At 42.9% G+C, this 19,364-nt stretch overlaps 1 protein-coding gene across 2 annotated transcripts in view; it reads left to right on the forward strand.

Annotated features, from left to right (window-relative positions):
• Positions 1 to 19,364, forward strand: part of ARHGEF18 (Rho/Rac guanine nucleotide exchange factor 18) — a 534,361-nt gene that overhangs the window by 322,020 nt on the left and 192,977 nt on the right. For both annotated transcript variants that reach the window (XM_044305773.1, XM_044305780.1), the window contains exons 4-6: positions 3,106 to 3,283; positions 3,833 to 3,947; positions 10,674 to 10,731. In XM_044305773.1, coding sequence (XP_044161708.1) covers positions 3,106 to 3,283; positions 3,833 to 3,947; positions 10,674 to 10,731 — 351 coding nt within the window. The remainder of the gene's footprint in view (positions 1 to 3,105; positions 3,284 to 3,832; positions 3,948 to 10,673; positions 10,732 to 19,364) is intronic.

Here is a 19,364-nt window from a genome sequence, read left to right on the forward strand (position 1 = left end):
AAATCGTGCATTTTCCCGCAACGCACCCGGCTCTTATCCGGGCAAAAAAACTGACGCCCGTGTGAAAGAGGCCTTAGGGGCCTGGTACATGGGATCTTTTGATGCCCTCTCCTATTCACCCTACAAGATCTCTATTAGGGTGAATAGGATTTTTACAGTCTCCATACTGAACTATGCCTCGTGCATAGCTCAGTATGGAGAAAGTCATGGCAGACCTGGAGCGCTTCCAACCGATCGGAGTCATGCAATTTCACTGTTGGGGTTCCGATGGGAAGGCAGAGGGAGCTGCATCCTCTGCCTTCATTCAGAGGTGCCGTGATCAACACTGAGGGGTTAAATGACAGGGGCGGCGCGATCGTCACTTCCTGTCAGTGCAGGCAAGTTTCGGCTGTATGATACAGCTGGCACCTGCTATGTATGGAGCGGGCCCGTTGCAGAGGCCCGCTCCATACATCCCCTGTTGGCATTATGACATAACTGTATGTCATAATGTTCTAAGGGGTTAAAAAAGTCTTGGCCTTTCTAGGCCACCTGCACAGGTCCGCATGAATTTCTGTGCTGATTTATGTGTGTTTCTGCAGCATATCTGCACTTAAATCTGCAATGTCCAATTACAGAATTTACATGCTGTTTATTTTGAAATCTGCGAGGCAGGTCAATTTCCGCACAGAAAAACAAAAAACAAAGTGTACATGAGATTTGTGTAATCTCATATAGTTTGGTGGCAGTGTAATACACTGCGTTTTTTCTGCATGGGAATCTGCAAGGAAAAGCTGAAAAAAGTAAAAACCAGAGGACTTCCGGGATAACGCCCTTAGAACTAGCCCAAGTCCAAATCTCTTGCTTGACAGAGTGGTTCACCACTTACTGGCATATCAGTAATAATATGGGAACGACTAAATAGCCACACCATGATCTTACTTCCATGTAACATCTGCAAGTGTACATTATGCCAAAGAGGCGTGAATGTGAGTTAACCCTTTATCTTCAACCATGTTCTAGTAGTAGCCCAGACTCTCAAAAGTAGTTTTATAGTCTCTCTATAACCCCGCTCTTGGCTACTCAATAACCCGGATTCTAAAAGGGTAAATATATTATTATGTACATAACTCCCTACTAAGCTCCCTAGAAGTGCACTATTTTTTGATTCATAACACATCAGTAGCTGGGCAGCAATAAAATACCCTTTAAGATAGGGGAGATTTAGACCCCCACACTCCAATGGTTTATATAGATGTTCCAATTTTATCCGAACTCGTTTTCTTCCCCACACTAAATCATTAATTATTCTTTCCATGAGTTTAAAGTATTTATCTTCTATCCAGATAGGTATATTCCTAAGCACGTAAAGAAATTGTGGTAGTATCACCATTTTGACCAGTGAAACTCGGTCAGCTCTGGATAGGGGAAGTCTCAACCAAATCCCTATTTTTGCTCTGGCTTTCGCTATTAGGGGGGTTAAGATTAAGTTGGACAAAATTTTCAACCCTGGGTAATATAATCAAGCCAAAGTATTGGAAAGTATCAACGATGTCTAGCTGAGTCACAAGAGCCTCCTTCTGTGGTAACGGGTCTATTGGCATCAAACTGGTCTTAGACCAGTTTATAAGAAGACCAGACACCTCACTAAATGCCTTAACCATTTGTATAGTTCTGGGGAGAGTTGTTTCCGTATGGTCTATAAAAAAAAAAAACATCGTCCGCATATAACGAAATACGGTCTTGCCCTCCTAGTGTTCCAAATCCTTTAACCTGCTCATCCTGCCTAATAGCCAAAGCCAGGGGCTCAATGTAAATATCAAATAACAATGGGGACAATGGGCAGCCCTGCCGCGTGCCTCTATTTAAATCAAAATTAGTGGTCAAGATACCATTAAGGTTCAATTTTGCCGTGGGGGATTTATACAATAATTTAAGGATATTTATAAATTTTTCCCCAAAGCCCATCCTTGTCAGAACCATCCAGAGGAAGCGCCACTCCACCCACCCAGGGTCTTTGATAATACCTGGTTATGGCATACCAAAATGCATGCACTGGCATATAGGAATATGCCAGTTCATTATAACTAAATTACAAAATATGAATCTCCCTAATGTGTTAAAAGTTGAAACAACAAATTCTTTTTAGAAAAAAGGTTACAAAAAAAATACAGTGAAAACTCTACCACCTCTATGAGGAGACCATCATATTATTCAGACCAGATATCCTGTGACAGACTTTCAGGTCCACCATTTACTGTATGATGCATATTGGTTATCTTCCTTGAGAAGACTACATCCCTAGAAGACCAATCTAGGGTGGCTGTGTGAAAGTCTGACTATATTATTAACAGCTTCCTAATGGACTTCTCCCACTTAGTACTTTCCTTATACTATATACTCCATAAACCTTTTGAGGACTACACATTTCCAGTATAGCTTTTAAAACCTTAAAGTCAACTCTTATAAATTTGTATATATTCCAATATTCTTGTGGCCTAGATACTAGGACCTTTCAGTGGTGGAAATCGACCTGTATTTTCAAGTTGCACCATTGATGGTTTTAGGAAAAAATCTTTCTAATGCCACAGGAGATGTTTCATATTGACACAGAATTTAGAGGGGATATGATTTTTCTGCATATATATTTCCTCAAAAAAATTATAGATGTGTCACACTCAACCACACTTATCCAATGACTAATGTAAAAAATAAAAATCAGACATCATATAGTACACGGCAAGCTCTTTCTAACAAAGCTAGAACCAGCCATGTACCTCACATGGATCTAGAGATCTCCCCAATCATTGCTCTGCTAGATTTATATCAAGCTGACAGCTCAAGGGGAGTGTCTTTTCTGCTGCAGATAAGGGGGCGTGTCTCAGCTCTCCCTATCACAACTCAGGAGGCAGTTGGAGGATGAAACTGAGCATATGCGGACTTCTCAGTGAGCAGGACAAAGAAATAAGAAAAAAACAAACAGTAGGTGGCGCTACACAGATACATTTTATTGGATGACTCATTGACTATACTACATTTTTTATTACATGCAATTACAAAAAGTATTCAGATCCAGGTTCTGGTTTCAAAATTATAGCATATTTTTCCATTCATTTGTTTTTAAAGATTTAGTCTTGATGCTTCAGAAATGGAAAGTGATCTAGAGAGGGAACTTGAAGCAACCAACAGTGTCACAACTCAAGAGATTAGTCCATTATCTCGATCATGGACCACAAAAGCTAACCTAAGAATAGAGGCCGACATTGGAGCACTTGATCTTACAACTGTGGAAACAGAAAACAAGGTACAAACATAATATTTTTAAGCTTTCTGAAAATGAAATAAATTATAATGTATTCAAATTTTTGAGTGAACTGTTATGAAGTCATTCAACCAAAAGATAGATAGCAGAAGATAATATTGGTGGTTTCCCGACCTGTGTAGTTTATACAGAGACTAAAGACCCCTTTACACTAACAGATATGGCTACCGAGCAAATTTTGGCTAACGAGTGTTTGTACAAATGCTTGTTAGCGATAATCTGCCCAAACATCGGGCAAAGGGGCCTGCAATCTCTTTAGCTCCATTTACATTGAAACTGGTGGTGCTTTCTTTAAAATGTTGTATCAGGGATCTCTGAGCATTGAAACCTCTGAGCAGTGCCAAAGGCGTTTGGAGTTTGCGCATTCTATAAAGTGGCAACTGGTGGTGGTTCAAGTACTCTACCAATCTGATCTTGTCACTTCAAAAAGGCTGATCTATAACAGGTCAGGGGATAGTTTTGGCTAAATTCCAACTTCTTTGCCCCCCCCCCCCATACTATTTGATGATGTCTAATTCCTAACTTTGGAAGGGTGAAGACAACTCTGGCAAGAGATTGCGTTCAAAATCTATGCCTTCCACACTTGATAAGATCTCAACTCCAAGGATTTCTCACAGTCTGGAATCATCATGTCCTGTCATTGAAGGTAAATGCGGAAAAAACGGTATAACTTAACTGTAAATCAAACTGTGACATTAATCTATGCTATACACATAATAAAATATTTTGAATTTAGATTTTTTATGGAAACACCCACATTCAGCCACATTTAGATAGTTCTGCTACATAATATCACTAAAAAATGACACTCTCTCAATATGTGCAAGGTCAAATTATAGTAAAGACAAATTCAGATATTGTCTGTCCCATTCATCTAAATTGGGCTTGCAGAAATCCATATGCTTGCCTCCAAATAATACCATTCAGATGAATGGAACTTATTTTCAGTGACAGACATTTATGCAACATATGTACAACTGTGTTTGGCACAATAGTGGCTTGCAACCACACATGCTTTTGGCCAGGAGCTTCCACCATCTGGTCCTATGAAAGAGTTCTTGTGATATTAGAGGTATTTTGCAGTCAGATGCTAAGTTTAAGCTGTCAGGATCTCCGCAATAGTGAACTTATGCTTATCCATGCAACCAAATGGATGCATTTAAAATTAGTCATTAGACAATAGTACACTGGTATGGTGGTTCTGTGGCAATGAGAAGGCAAATGGAGATGTTTAGTCATATGAAGGCTCCTACACGCTATTATGTACAGTGGTATTCCTAGAGAGTGATTTCTGGACAGTTCGCATACCTAAATTTCAAAGATTCATATTAACACCTGGAAAGTCCTGAAAATTTTAAGTGTATTATGGACCAGGGCTTAATTACTTTCAGTAATATAGAATTACCTAACCGTTTGTTTTCAAGCTTAGGTGATGCAGTAACCTGTAGAATATACCAATAAAGTACAAGCTTGTTTCCAGTTATGTTTGTGCATTAGTTTACACATTTGTTCTAGATGCAATTATTGTTTGTCAGATATTATGCCCTTCCTTATCTGAATTCCTTTTGTATTTATGCCTACATCCCTCTATGTTCTTTACTTCTCCATCCCTCTTTCAAAGAGGTACACATTCTTATTCAATCATTCGCTTTTCAGAAATTAACAGTTTGTCTATAAACTGTTTTCCTGCACAACAAAAATTGGTGGTAGTGTGCTTAGGATACCTTAAAAACATGATAGACCCCGGCAGCTTCGGAACAACAAGGTCCTCCCTAGTGTTAGGGATTCTGTTATGGCTTTCTGTTATAACGGAAAATAACAGAACGCCCAGACAGAATGCAAAACGGAAGCCTTTAAAAGGTATTCCGTTTGCTTTCCGTCCTAATAAAAGTCTATGGGAAAGCATAACAGATCCGTTTGGGTCCCATTATGCAAGACGGAAAACAAAGTTCTGCTCTGCTCCTCTTTTTTTCTATAACATGCTACATGCTGCCCACAGTTAGGACTGCATGTATAATGTGACGGGTTCCCTTAACACAAACCATTTAATTCTAAAATAATAAATAATTGTAAATAAATGTATAATTCTTTGAAAGAGAGATGGAGAAATGGATACCTAGAGAAGAATATAGAAAAATACATACCTTCTGTTTTTGATTCATGGACTACAAATGTGCCATTTTTTAGCCCTGTAAGATTTCAAATCCTACACTATGTCACATAACATACTTTGTTGTATAAAGGTGATCGCCCTCTGACATTTTCTGATATAAAGCAGTGCCATCTGGCTGTTACAAACATAAATGAAACAAAAATAAATCCAGGGCTTAACAAACTGAGCAAATGTCTGATACACAAACCTGCAGTGGTAATATATTACTTCTTCAGTACCAATTATCCTGCAACATAAAAACAGGAGACACATCTACTGATGTACAGACCACAGTATATAATGTTAGTTTCCCATCATGCACAAAAATTATATTTCTAAATGCGTAAAAACAGTTAAAAGCTTGAACCTTCTCTACCACAATTCAATTCTTGCAGGATAGACTTAAAGGGGTTTAGTCACTTCAGCAAATGGCATTTATTATGTAGAGAAAAATTAATACAAGGCACTTACTAATGTATTGTGATTGTCCATATTGCTTCCTTTGCTGGCTAGATTCATTTTTCCATCACATTATACAATGTTCATTTCCATGGTTACGACCACTCTAATCCAGCAGCTGTGGTCGTGCTTGCACACTGTAGGAAAAAGTGCAGGCCTCTCTGGTGGCCAGGACCGTGGGAGCTCACATAGGCTGGTGCTTTTTCCTATAGAGTGCAAGCATGGCCACCACTGCTGGATTGCGGGGTGGTCGTAACCATGAAAATTAGCAGAGTATAATGTGATGGAAAAATGAATCCAGCCAGCAAAGGAAGCAATATAGGCAATAACAAATATATTAGTAAGACCCCTTTCACACGAGCAAGTTTTCCGCACGGGCGCAATTCGTGATGTGAACGCATTGCGTCCGCACTGAATCCTGACCCATTTATTTCAATGGGTCTGTGTACATGAGCGTTGTTTTTCACGCATCACTTGTGTGTTGTATAAAAATCGGAGCATGTTCTATACTCTGGCATAGAAGTGAATGGGGCTGCATGAAAAATGCATCATGGTTTGTTTGTAAACATTCAGTTTTCTATCACACGCGTGAAATACGCATCAATGTGCATTTCACCCGCGTGATAAAAACTGAACGCAATCGCAGACAGAACTGACTGAACTTGCTTGCGAAATAGTGTGCGTTTTCCTGAACGCACCCTGAATGCATCTGGACCTAATCCGTATTGTTCATGTGCAAGAGGCCCAAGTGACTTATATTAACTTTACCTACATAATAAATGCTATTTGTAGAAGTGACAAAACCCCTTTAAGCACAGAGTGTGAAGAACCCCCTTGTCTCCACCAGTACCCACTACAAGGATTATAAGGCTACACAATAGTCAGGTCCAGGACATCACAATCACTTGTGATCAATATACAGTGGATATAAAAAGTCTACACACCCCTGTTAAAATGTCAGGTTTCTGTGCTGTAAAAAAATGAGACAATGGCTACATGCATATTAACGTTATTTGTTTCCGTTCAGTTTTTTTTTTGTTTTTTTTTTTGCTGATAGGATTCCTTTCAATGGGTCCGCAAAAAAACAAACGGATGCCATATGGAGCATCATCCCTTTTTTTTTGTTGACCGCAAAACACATACGGTCGTGTGCATGTAGCCAAAGATAAATCATTTCATAACTTTTTCAACCTTTAATGCGACCTATGAACTGTACCACTCAATTGAAAAACAAACTGAAATATTTTAGGTGGAGGGAAGAAAACAAAAAAAAACTAAAATAATGTTGTGGATGTAGCTGTTTCAATCACATTCAAAATCATGTTAAATAGAAGTCAGCATACACCTGCCATCATTTAAAGTGCCTCTGATTAACCCCAAATAAAGTTCAGCTGCTCTAGTTGGTCTTTCCTGAAATTTTCTTAGGGTACTTTCACACTTGCGGCAGGACGGATCCGACAGGCTGTTCACCCTGTCGGATCAGTCCTTCCGCTATTTCGCTGTGCCGCCGGACCGCCGCTCTGTCCCCATTGACTGGGCGGAGCTCCGGTGCAGTACGGCAGTTCGCGGTGAGAGGCCGCCGGACTAAAGTCGGACATACAGGACTTTTAGTCCGGCGGCCTTTCGCCGTGCTGGGCCGGAGCTCCGCCCCCATCCCCATTATAGTCAATGGGGACGGAGTGGCGGTCAGGCGGCACGGCAAAATAGCGGAAGGATGGATCCGACAGGGTGAACAACCTGTCGGATCTGTCTTGCTGCAGGTGTGAAAGTACCCTTAGTCGCATCCCACAGCAAAAGCCATGGTCCACAGAGAGCTTCCAAAGCATCAGAGGGATCTCATTGTTAAAAGGTATCAGTCAGGAGAAGGGTACCAAAGAATTTCCAAGGCATTAGATATACCATGAAACACAGTGAAGACAGTCATCATCAAGTGGAGAAAATATGGCACAAGTGACATTACCAAGAACTCCAAAATTGATGAAAAGACGAGAAGAAAACTGGTCTGGGAGGCTACCAAGAGGCCTACAGCAACATTAAAGGTGCTGCAGGAATATCTGGCAAATACTGGCTTGTGTGATACATGTGATAACAATCTCCCGTATTCTTCATATGTCTGGGCTATGGGGTAGAGTGGCAAGACGAAAGCTTTTTCTAACGAAGAAAAACATCCAAGCCAGGCTACATTTGGCAAAAACACTTCTGAAGTCTCCCAAAAGCATGTGGGAAAAGGTGTTTGGTCTGATGAAACCAAGGTTGAACTTTTTGGCCATAATTCCAAAAGATATATTTGGCGCAAAAACAACACTGCACATCACCAAAAGAACACCATACCCACAGTAAAGCATGGTAGTGGCAGCATCATGCTTTGGGGCTGTTTTTCTTCAGCTGGAACTGGAAATATGGATGGCCAGTCATAATGTGAAAAAAAGAAGAAACAACTTACCTGGTCTGGTTGTTCTGGTTTCTCCGGCATAGCTCCCGTCCCGACTACTTCTGATTCCCACCTTGCCAGATTACTCATGTGCCATTTACATGCCTTTTAGTGCTGTTGGCCAAGACCAGTTGTTTTTTTATTTATTTTTTAGACCATACCTGGCCATCCCCATTTCTTTCAAGTCGTGGACAATCCCTGATACCCTGCAGATTTGTCATTTTGGATTTCTGTGCAGCCGTTCTGCAGTGTTGTACAGCAACAGTGCAGTAAATGAGTTTTTAGAGAATCTCATCCATAGGCCTTATGCACAAGACCGTGCTGTTTTTTGCGGTCACCGCCCGTGTGCCTTCCGCAATTTGCGGAACGAAATGGGCGGCCCATTGGAGAAAATGCCTTTTCTTGTCCGCAAAAAGAATAGGACATGCTATATTTTATTTTTTTTGCGGAGCCACGGAACGGAGCAACGGATGCAGACAGCTGTCCGCATCTTTTGCGGCCCCATTGAAGTGAATGGGTCTGCATCCGAGCCGCCAAAACTGCGGCTCGGATGCGGACCAAAACAACGGCCATGTGCATGAGGCCATATGCTGTGAAAAACATCTGCTGCGGAAATTGATCTTTTAAATCTGCAGCATGTCAATTTAAACTGCAGAATTTCATTGTGGATATCACCCTTTGTAATGGAAAGCGTCATTTTTGCAACACAATCTGCAACAAAAACAGCACCATTTGGTGTGAACTTTTTTTTTCTTCTGCAGATATCCAGCCACTTGTGGACGTACCCTTGAAAGATTGTAGCAATCTGAGACATTTAGGCCATAGCAGTTACTTTACCACTAAAATGGAATGCTGAATCCAGATGGGATTACCTTTGAGGGAACTATCTGGGTATGGGCTCATGCACAGGACTGGGTCTGCATCTGATTCCCTTTTTTTGCAGATTGCATGAAGCCCCATTAAATTCTATGGGGCCACAAAAAGTATGAGCAGCACACGGATTTCATCCATGTGCTGTCTGTGTCCATGTGGTAATTCTGCAGAATATTTTTTAAATATATATATTTTTAAAGGGCAGTGATGTAGTAACATCACGTCCAACCTATCATCCTACTTTGTTTATCCAAATGAAGGCAAAATATGCCTATAAGGGCTCATGCACATAACCGCTCTAGCTGCGGACCGCAAATAGCGGCTTGCAATGCACAGGCACCGGCCGCGTACACTCCGTATTGCGTTGCGGACCTAATGACTTGAATGGGTCCACTATTCACAAGATACAACCAAAGCTACAACATGTTTTATCTTTTTGCGGTGCGGAGGCGCGGACCTGAAAGCCCATCTTCGTCCTATCTTCGGTCGTATCTTGCGGACTGCGGACCCATTCAAGTCAATTGGTCCGCATCCACAGCAGTGCACACGGCCCATTCCTGTGTATTCTGGACCGGCCATTTACAGTCCACAATATGGGAACTGAGCCCTTATGCTCATTTGCAGTTAACACATTTTGTACCTGATATGAAGGATAAAAAAACCTTCTTCTCTACTTAAAGAGGACCTTTCACCGATCCTGACATTGTCAACTAAGTATACAGACATGGAGAGCGGAGCCCGGGGATCTCACCGCACTTACTATTATCCCTGGGTGCCGCTCCGTTCTCCCGCTATGCCCTCCGGTATCTCCGGTCACTAAGTTATAGTAGGCGGAGTCTTCCCTTGTTCTGCTGTAGCGCTGGCCAATCGCAGTGCAGAGCTCACAGCCTGGGAGGTTATTTTCTCCCAGGCTGTGAGCTCTGCGATGCGATTGACCAGCGCTACAGCAGAACAAGGGCAGACTCTGCCTACTATAACTTAGTGACCAGAGATACCGGAGGGCATAGCGGGAGAACGGAGCGGCACCCAGAAATAATAGTAAGTGCAGTGAGATCCCCGGGCGCCGCTCTCCATGTCTGTATACTTAGTTCACAATGTCAGGATCGGTGAAAGGTCCTCTTTAATATGTCAGTTAGAATAAATCCCTTGACGAATAAACCTTCTCAGCAATCTACTACCCATAACCTTAGACATACTGAATGCAGTAATTGGTTACCATACTGTACACAAAGGCTCAGTACATGCGATATACACATACGTAATGCATTGTATTTGCAGATTTATTCCTCTCCCAATATAGATATCTAAACTATAAAATGAGCTACAATAAAAAGTATGTACAAAGCATTCATAAGCATGAAAATGCAGCACACACAAGAACTACTATAGAAAAAGAAGAGGAGCCTAAAAGCAAACCTCTGTACTGTATTTTGTAACGCTGTATATTTATCATCTAGTAATCCAACCACCTCTGATGGAAGTCATTGAGAAGGACCATGTGGAACCAACTCACGTGTATGTAATAAAATAACCTTTTCTCATTTTGTGTCACTAATTACCGATAGATGCTTAAAATGGTACTTAAAGGGGTTGTTCGGGTTCAGAGCTGAACTCGGACATATCCCCATTTCTTACCCTGGCAGCCCCCCTGACTTGAGCATCGAAGCAGTTCATGCTCCGATGCTCTCCTTTGTCCTGCACTAAATCGCGCAGGGCAAAGGCATTTTTAGGCGTTCCGGTGACGAACCGGGCTCTCCATGGGGCTGCCAGGAAGCCCGGTCACATTACCGGCACTGATGGGCGGGCTTTAGCGCTGCCCTAGCCAGTAAAACAGCTAGGGCAGCGCTAAAGCCCGCCCATCAGAGCTGGTGACGTCACCGAACACACTGCCAAGCGGAAGCTTCTGCCCGGCAGTGTGTTATGATAAACAAAAGAGCCCTTGCCCTGCGTGATTTAGCGCAGGGCAAGGCAGCGCGTCAGGCATGAGATGCTCCGATGCTAGCCTCAGGGGGGGCTGCCTGGGTGAAAATAAGGGTATGTCCAGGTTCAGCTCTGAACCTGGACAACCCCTTTAAGTGAAATAAGGGCCAGGAAACATGTAAGGGGCATTCATTATTTGACTCCAGTCCTTCAAAAGCATGTTTCCAGGCTCTCTATACACTATAGCTCTGTAACACCAGAGGAATTAACAAAATAATTATGTACATGCTATTGGGCTGTTTAGAAGGTGACAAAACAACCTCCCTTAAAGGGATTGTACAGTCACTTCTCAGACTGGCGGAACCCATGTTTTGATCATACTTGCCTGATCCCTGGCGCTGGTTCCCAGCTCAGTTGCTCCCCAGCTTCTGCTGTTTGTCTCGGGTCCCTCTAGATAACCTTTAATGATTTGTTCCCCGTTTGTCATGTGACCAGTTGACATGATGCAAGGGGAGCACCATCCAGTAATTTGCTGCAGCAGCGTCAAACAGAAAGTTTATGTGGAGGGACTCGAGACAAGCTGGGGAGCGAACAAGCCAGGACCCAGCACCTGAGAACAGGTAAGTATGATCACCAACATAGGTCCCAGCAATGAAAGGTCTGGTGCACAAAACCTTTAAGCTATTGCCAAAGCTTCACCACAAAGACTTTTTGATCTGACACTATGAAATGAAGCTTTAGCATATATTCACAAATTCCGGTTGAGGTGCAACTAAAACACCTTCTCAGGCGGGAATACTTTCCCTGATCTCAGTGAGTAAAAGGCCAGAGCCTATACAAGGCTTCTAAACATATTACTAGTTTCCAATACAGTATTCCAATACAGTCCTGTAGGTGGCAGCACTACACTAGAATATACTGAATTTTGTATTCAGTAATAGAAAAAATTCCATTACTGAATAGAAATGTCAATCTAATGACTGCCTGTTGAGGTTCCCTTGGGGGTCTGAAAAAAAAAAGGTAAAAACAAACAAAAAAATAATAATTAAAAATAGATAAATCACCCCAAAATTAAAATAAATTCTCAAAAAAATAAACATTTTAAATCACCATGTACCAAAATGCTCTTACTATTACTATATAAAAATATTTATCCCATATGACGAATGGCGTAACGGAAAAAAAAAAATCTAAATGCTTACTTTCCATTTTTTCATTGCTTCACCTCCCCAATAAAATTGATTAAAAGATGATCAAAAAGGTATCAGTAAAAAGTACAGATTGGCTTGAAAAAAAAAAAGAGCACTCACACAGCTCCGTAGTCTTTATATATTTTTTTCAGTATTAAAAGGGATTGTCTCACTTCAGCAAATGGCATTTATCATGTACAGAAAGTTAATACAAGGCACTTACTAATGTATTGCTTCCTTTGTTGGCTTGATTCAGTTTTCCATCACATTATACACTACTAGTATCCTTGGTAACGACCACCCTGTAATCCAGCAGTGGTGGTCGTGATAGTAGAAGTAGACTATAGAAAAAAATGCCTCTCCAGTGGCCAGGACAATGGGAGAGCACATAGGCCAGTGCTTTTTCCTATAGTGTGCATTGGCAGCCACCACTCCTGGATTGCAGGGTGGTTTTAACCATGCAAATGAGCAGTGTATAATGTGATGGGAAAATAAATCAAGCTAGCATAGAAGGCAATTTGGGCAATCACAATACATTAGTAAGTGTCTTGTATTAACTTTCTTTACATGATAAGTGCCATTTGCTGAGGTGACACAACCCCTTTAAAGCACAAGAAAAACTACATAAATGTGGTATTGTTGTAATCATACTGATTGATAGAATGAAAGGCATGGGTCAGTTATACTGCATAGGGAACACTGTACTAAACCCATAAAACTGTGGTGTAATTGCAGTTATTTTCCCCAAATTCCACTATGAACAGCTGATCGTCAGGGGTCCAGGGTGTCGGACCCCACCGATCAGATACTAATCACCTATCCTCAGTATTGGTGATCAGTATTAAAATCTCGGAAAACCCCTTTAACTTTAATTTTTTATTTCATTGGGGTGTTATCAGTGACTGGCAGGTACCTCTGCACACACCAGGGGTCTCAAACTCGCCCAGATGAATGGTCCACATATAGAAAACATTTCCAGTTGAGGGGCTGTGTTCATTTCAAATACGATACAATACAAGGTTTCTGGGAAATTTTACTATACGTATTTTACCAATCTACCCTGTCAATGCACACTGAGAAAATTGTGTGCATTGCCATGGTGGGTGCACTAGTGGCCCCAGAACTTGGAACAGGTACATGTTATGTGCTGGGGAAAACTGGGCATTTCTGGAAGCCCAAGCAAAGTTATGTCAAGGGACCCTAATCAAAGACATTTTGTATAGTAAAATATTTTATCTTCTTACTGCAGTCATAATTGAACCATTCTGGTTTTGGTTTCAACAAAAACTTTGATTATGTCTTCCATTGATCGCAATATACAAAAGATATATAATTTATTTACCAGCTGTACATACAATGCATTTAGAATTTTTTTTGTAATGTTGCAGTCTTGTTTTAAAATAACGTTTTTCCCCCATCAGTCTGCACTCGATAGCTCATAATGAGAAAGTGAAAACAGAATTTTAGACATTTTTGCTAATTTATTAAGAAGGAAAAACTAAAATTTTGCATGGACATACAGTATGTATTCAGACCTTTGCTATGACACTTGAAATTTAGCTCTGGGGATCTCCCATTTCTCTTGATCATCTTTAAGATGTTTCTGCACTTTGGCTGGAGTCCACCTGTGGTAAATTCAGTTGATGGGACACCATTTGGAAAAACGCAATCCTTTATATAAGGTCTCACAGCTGACAATGCATATCAAAGCAAAAGCCAAGCCATGAGGAGGAACGAACTGCCTGTAGTGCTAAGAGATAGGATTGTATGGAGGCAAAGATCTGGAGAAGGGTACAAAATGTCTTCTGCACTGAAAGTTCCCAAGAGCCTCCATAATTCTTAAATGAAAGACGTTTGAAACAACCAGGACTGTTGCTAGAACTGGATGCCCCAGCACACAAGGTAATAGGGGGAGAAGGGCCTTGGTAAGAGAAGTAACTAAGAACCCAATGGTCGCTTTGGCTGTTCTCCAAAGATCTTGTGTGCACCATCCAAAGGTCAACCATCACTGCAGCACTCCACCACTCTGGGCACATGAAAGCCTGTCTGGAGTTTGCAAACAAGATTCTCTTGTCTATTAAAACCAACTTGTTGGCCTCAATTTCAAGTGTCATGTCTGCAAGAAACCAAGCACTACTTATCACCTGCTTAATACCAATCCTATAGTGAAGCATGGTGGTGGCAGTATCTTGCTGTGGAACTGTTTGTCAGCAGCTGGGAATTGGTGGACTGCTCAGGGTTAATGGAAAACTGAATGGAGCAAAGCAAAGAGATATTCGTAATGAAAACCTGATCCCGAGTGCTGTGGAACTCAGACTGGACCGAAACTCAACTTCAAACAAGACAATGATCCTAACCACACAGCCAAGCCAACACATGAATGGCTTAGGGACAACTCTGGGAATGTCCTTGAGTGGCCCCGCCACAGCCCTGTAATTGAACATCTCTGGAGAGACCTGGAAATGACTGTCCGCCTATGATCTAACCTGACAGAGCCTGAGAGGATCTGCAGTGAAGAAGGCAGAAAATCCCCAAATCCAAGTGTGCAATCCTTGTGGCATCATAACCAAGAAGACTGGAGGCTGTAATCGCTGCCAAAGGTACTTCAACTATGTCCCGAGTAAAGAGTCTGAAAACTTATGTCAATGCAATATTTTTGTTTTCCTTTTCAATAAATTAGCAAAGATTTCTAACATTCTGTTTTTAGTTTGCCATTCTGGGGTACTGAGTGCAGAATGATGGGGAAAAACTAGATTTTTTTGTTTTAGCACAAGGCTGCAACATAACAAAATGTGAAAAAAGCAATAAGCTCTGAAGACTTCCCAAATGTATTGAACATAATTATATACAGGAGATGCCCAGGCTATACCAGCATTGTCCATATCACTATACACAATAAGATGTATAACTTATACCAGCTATACTGAGATAATCACATACAGGAGATGCCCAGGCTATACCAGCATGGTCCATGTCACTATATACAGGAAGATATATAACTTATACCAGCAGTTCATCCCCATCTCCAAGGCTCCGGCGGATTTTGCAAGCCTGCTGTGCTGTGGACATGACACAGTGATGTTATGACTAGTGTTGAGTGAATTGAAGTGAAATTCAATCCGAATTTCAGGAAAAATTGTGTTACAAAGTGAAAGAATCCCAGTAACGTGATATGACCCATAATGCTGTGCAGCCAGCCAATCGGCAGACAGACATCCCCTATGATATCACAGCCCTATAAAACCCTCATCCTGCATGGTCTTCACCATTTCACTGTGAACTGCGCATAGAAAGAGAGATGGCAAGCGGTAGGGATAGTGTGTTAAAAAGCATTTAATTGTAGAATATTGGATAGGGACAGTGCAGGGAGATCGTAGGGAGAATTTTTAGACACTATAGGGAGACTGCAGGAACAGTGCAGGCTTTGTGTAATTACCCTGTGCATCTTGTTCACATGCTGGGCCATTCATAGACTTACTGTGCATCAGACTCATTGTTAACAGCTGGTTTAATATATAGGCATGTTTATCTAGTTCATCTGCTGCGCCATTCATATTTAATCTGTTCTGTTATACATAGACTTACTGTGCATCAGACTTGGCATCAACAGGCGGTATAATATATAGATGTGTTGATCTAGTTCATCTGCTGCGACATTCACACTTAATCTGTTCTGTTATAGATAGGCACATTGATTAATAGATCAGCAATTGTATTAGGCCCTGATTCACAAATTGGGGCGATACGCCTGTCTCGTTCTACTGTTTGTGGCGTGTCCACTGTAGGAAGGCGCAAGGGGCCGTCATTGATGGAAGGTATGTTTCACCAAGGTTCCTGGCCTCAGTGAGGTAAGAGTCGGTAGTTTTAAGTGTCAATGGCAGCTAGTGCTGATTGACACTGTTTGTTGTTAGTATGGCTGTAAAACCGATCTGGGCCGGCTCTTACTTGGAGTAGCCAAAGTGCTGGGTTAGAGGCTTCTCCCCACGCTCCAGGCCGGGTCTTTATGGCCTATATAAAAACCCAGCCAGCAGTCTCAGCTGGGTGTGGATGATCCTCCATCTGACAGGGAAATTGTGGAGACTCTGTTTTGGGATCTGAGAATTGGTGTCGTGCTAAAAGCTTGAAAGCTGCATGTTGGAAAACAGGCATCTGAAGCCTGCTGTGGATGTGGACGGCTGGGGGAAAACTGTTAAACAGGTGAAGATTTTGTTCTATGGACTGTGAATGATGATTGTGTGTTTCCTTATGTGTGAATAAACACCAAACTGTTTAAGTTAAAGACTTTGTGATTGCATCTATACTGCGACCGCTAGCCTGTCTACCAGAGCAAAACCCCACAATTGGTGTCAGATGCAGGCAAACGCAGTGAGGCAGACCTGAAGGCCGAAAAGTTTTTTTGTCTTTCCCGAGTGCATGTCCAATATTAAGCCAGCAAGGTTACGACCCATGTCCCCCGACAAAATGGAGGCGGTCGTGAAAGCCCTCGTGGAGGCTAGCATGAAGCAGCGGGAGGCTAACAAGCAGCAGCAGGAAACTAACCAGCTGCTATTACAACATGTAATGGCGTTGAAAGCGGCAGGAGCATCCCAGAACGTCTGGAGATGTTCAAAAAGGTGGCTGTGAGGGAGAAGTTACCCCGAGACCAGTGGGCTGAGGTCGACAGTAAAAGGTGAGATCCTGGCGAGACTCGGGGTGAATGTATTGGTCGGGGCTCAGCGGGTGCACCAGTGGGAATTTAACTCGGCTGAACCCGCCAGACCACACTGGTTGCAGAAATGGCTGCAGCCTGACATATTGACTGCTATCCTGGACCGTTTATTGGCGGATTGGTTTTGGAGGGCTTTGCCGTACCCTTTCCAGCACTGGATCGGCCAGGTTTCTCCTGGTAATGCCTTAGAGATGGTCGACCTGGTGGAGGGCTACGAGGCCATCAGAAATATGCAAGGGAGTTCTTTTGGGAGGGGCCCAGTCAAATCCCCAGAAATCTCTACCCCAGACCCGGCGGCCAGTGCCAGCCAAACCCACCCTGGACGTATCCCCTGCAGACCTGGGCCCGGTGGTTTGCTGGCGGTGTCCTGAGCCGGGACACATAAGGGCCGACTGTCCCTATCGGGGTGAACCAATGGATACCAACTATGGCTAACGCCACTCATTGTTTGCCAGGAAGCTGTGTGCCACAGGTACCTCAGAGACTGTAGACAATAGCCACCTGTGTCAGGTGGAATTGGGGGACACTCTGGCGCTAGCACTGCTGGTTTCAGGGAGCCTGGTGTCCCTGGTAAGAGCTTCCCTGGTTCGGCCCGTTGAGTATACTGGCTGAAAGGTCGGCGTTGTGTGCATTTATGGGGACTTAAAAGACTATCCCACCGCCCTGGTCTCTGTATCAACAGTGGCCGGCAGGCCGGCTCATAAAGTGGCCGTTGCCACAAAATTACCGTATGAATTAATAATTGGGAGAGACTTCCCCGGTTTCCCGGCACTATGGCCGGATACGAAAGTTACCGATACCCGTGAGACAGATGTAACCCTAGCAGAGTGGCCCGGCTCAAGGGGGAGACCAGAACCCTGGGAACCTGAGCCCGAAGGGCCAGCGGTAGGGGTGACCACCACTTCGGTGGAAGAGGGGGAGACAACCCCGCTAAGTGTGATGGTGGGAGACAGGGAGGACTTGCCGCCAGGTCCGGAGCTAGCCGACCTCAATGTCTCCGGGGATAATTTTGGTACTGCACAACACCGGGATCCAACCCTATCCCGAGCCTAGGAAAATGTATTAATAATAGATGGGGAACCACAACAACCAGGGGCTGAGTTGGTGTTTACCTGTTTTGTGGTTCATCAAGAGATGTTGTATTGAGTAAACCAGCTGTGAGGTGAACCAATTGAATAGTTGGTGGTAACCCAGGTTTATCGCAAACTCGTGTTAGAGTTAGCCCACCAACATGCTCTTGGGGGTCATCTGGGAATGTAAAAAAACACAGGACCGGATTCTACAGCGGTTTTACTGGCCCAGTGTGTTCAGAGAGGTAGAAGAATATTGTAAGTCTTGCCCAACCTGCCAGATAACGAGCCACCAGCCACATTTCTGTAGTCCCCTGGTACTCTGTGGCAGGCGCAGCACTATCAAGTGCCTTTTGCGCTGTGTAATTAGAAGAATTTTGATATCTATAACTTTTAGGCCCCATGCACACGGCCGTGTTTCACGGCCGTGTGCGGGCCGTGGAACCGCGGCCTGGATCCCTCCTGAGAGCAGGAGCGCACAGCGTCACTGGTTGCTATGACGCCGTGCGCTCCCTGCTGCCGGCACAGTACAGTAATACACTGGTATAGATCATACCAGTGTATTACTGTATTGCGGCGGCAGCAGGGAGCGCACGGCGTCATAGCAACCAGTGACGCCATGCGCTCCTGCTCTCAGGAGGGATCCAGGCCGCGGTTCCACGGCCCGAACACGGCCGTGTGCATGGGGCCTTAGTCTAACCAGACTGTCTGTTACTCTGTAATTCATCTAGTGCTGTTCTATGGAAACAGTAGGTTTAAAGAGCACACCAAATGCTTGAAAATAACTTCTTTAATAACTTCTAATTTTCTTCATATATAACACTGCCGCCTCCACAGCAGATAGTCCATGTACAAAACACGTGTTGAAAAGATATCACAAAATGGCGGTATGCAGTTAGCAGTAACTATTTGCAGATTGGTTGAGTATGATCTGGTATAGTTGCATGCAATTTGGATTGCAATATGTTTGTATGGTATTTGTAGTAGTTCACAGTTTCCAACTGTAGCTTGCAATTTTCAATTTGTATATGTAAACACACATATAACTGGTTCAATATACAGTTCCAATTACAATACTAACAACAGGAATATTATATAGCTTAAATACCTATTTTGGCCTCTCCTGCTTCCATAAAAAGGGGATTTCCAGACAGACTGTGTGTGAGGCTGGCAGTGATTGGTGAAAACTCTTGCTGTGTGAGAAGCTGGCTGTGATTGGTCTAGACTTCTGCCCAGCAATAACAGATTAACACTATGCTT

Source organism: Bufo gargarizans, chromosome 1 (assembly GCF_014858855.1).
Source record: "Bufo gargarizans isolate SCDJY-AF-19 chromosome 1, ASM1485885v1, whole genome shotgun sequence".
NCBI classification, from domain to species: Eukaryota; Metazoa; Chordata; class Amphibia; order Anura; family Bufonidae; genus Bufo; species Bufo gargarizans.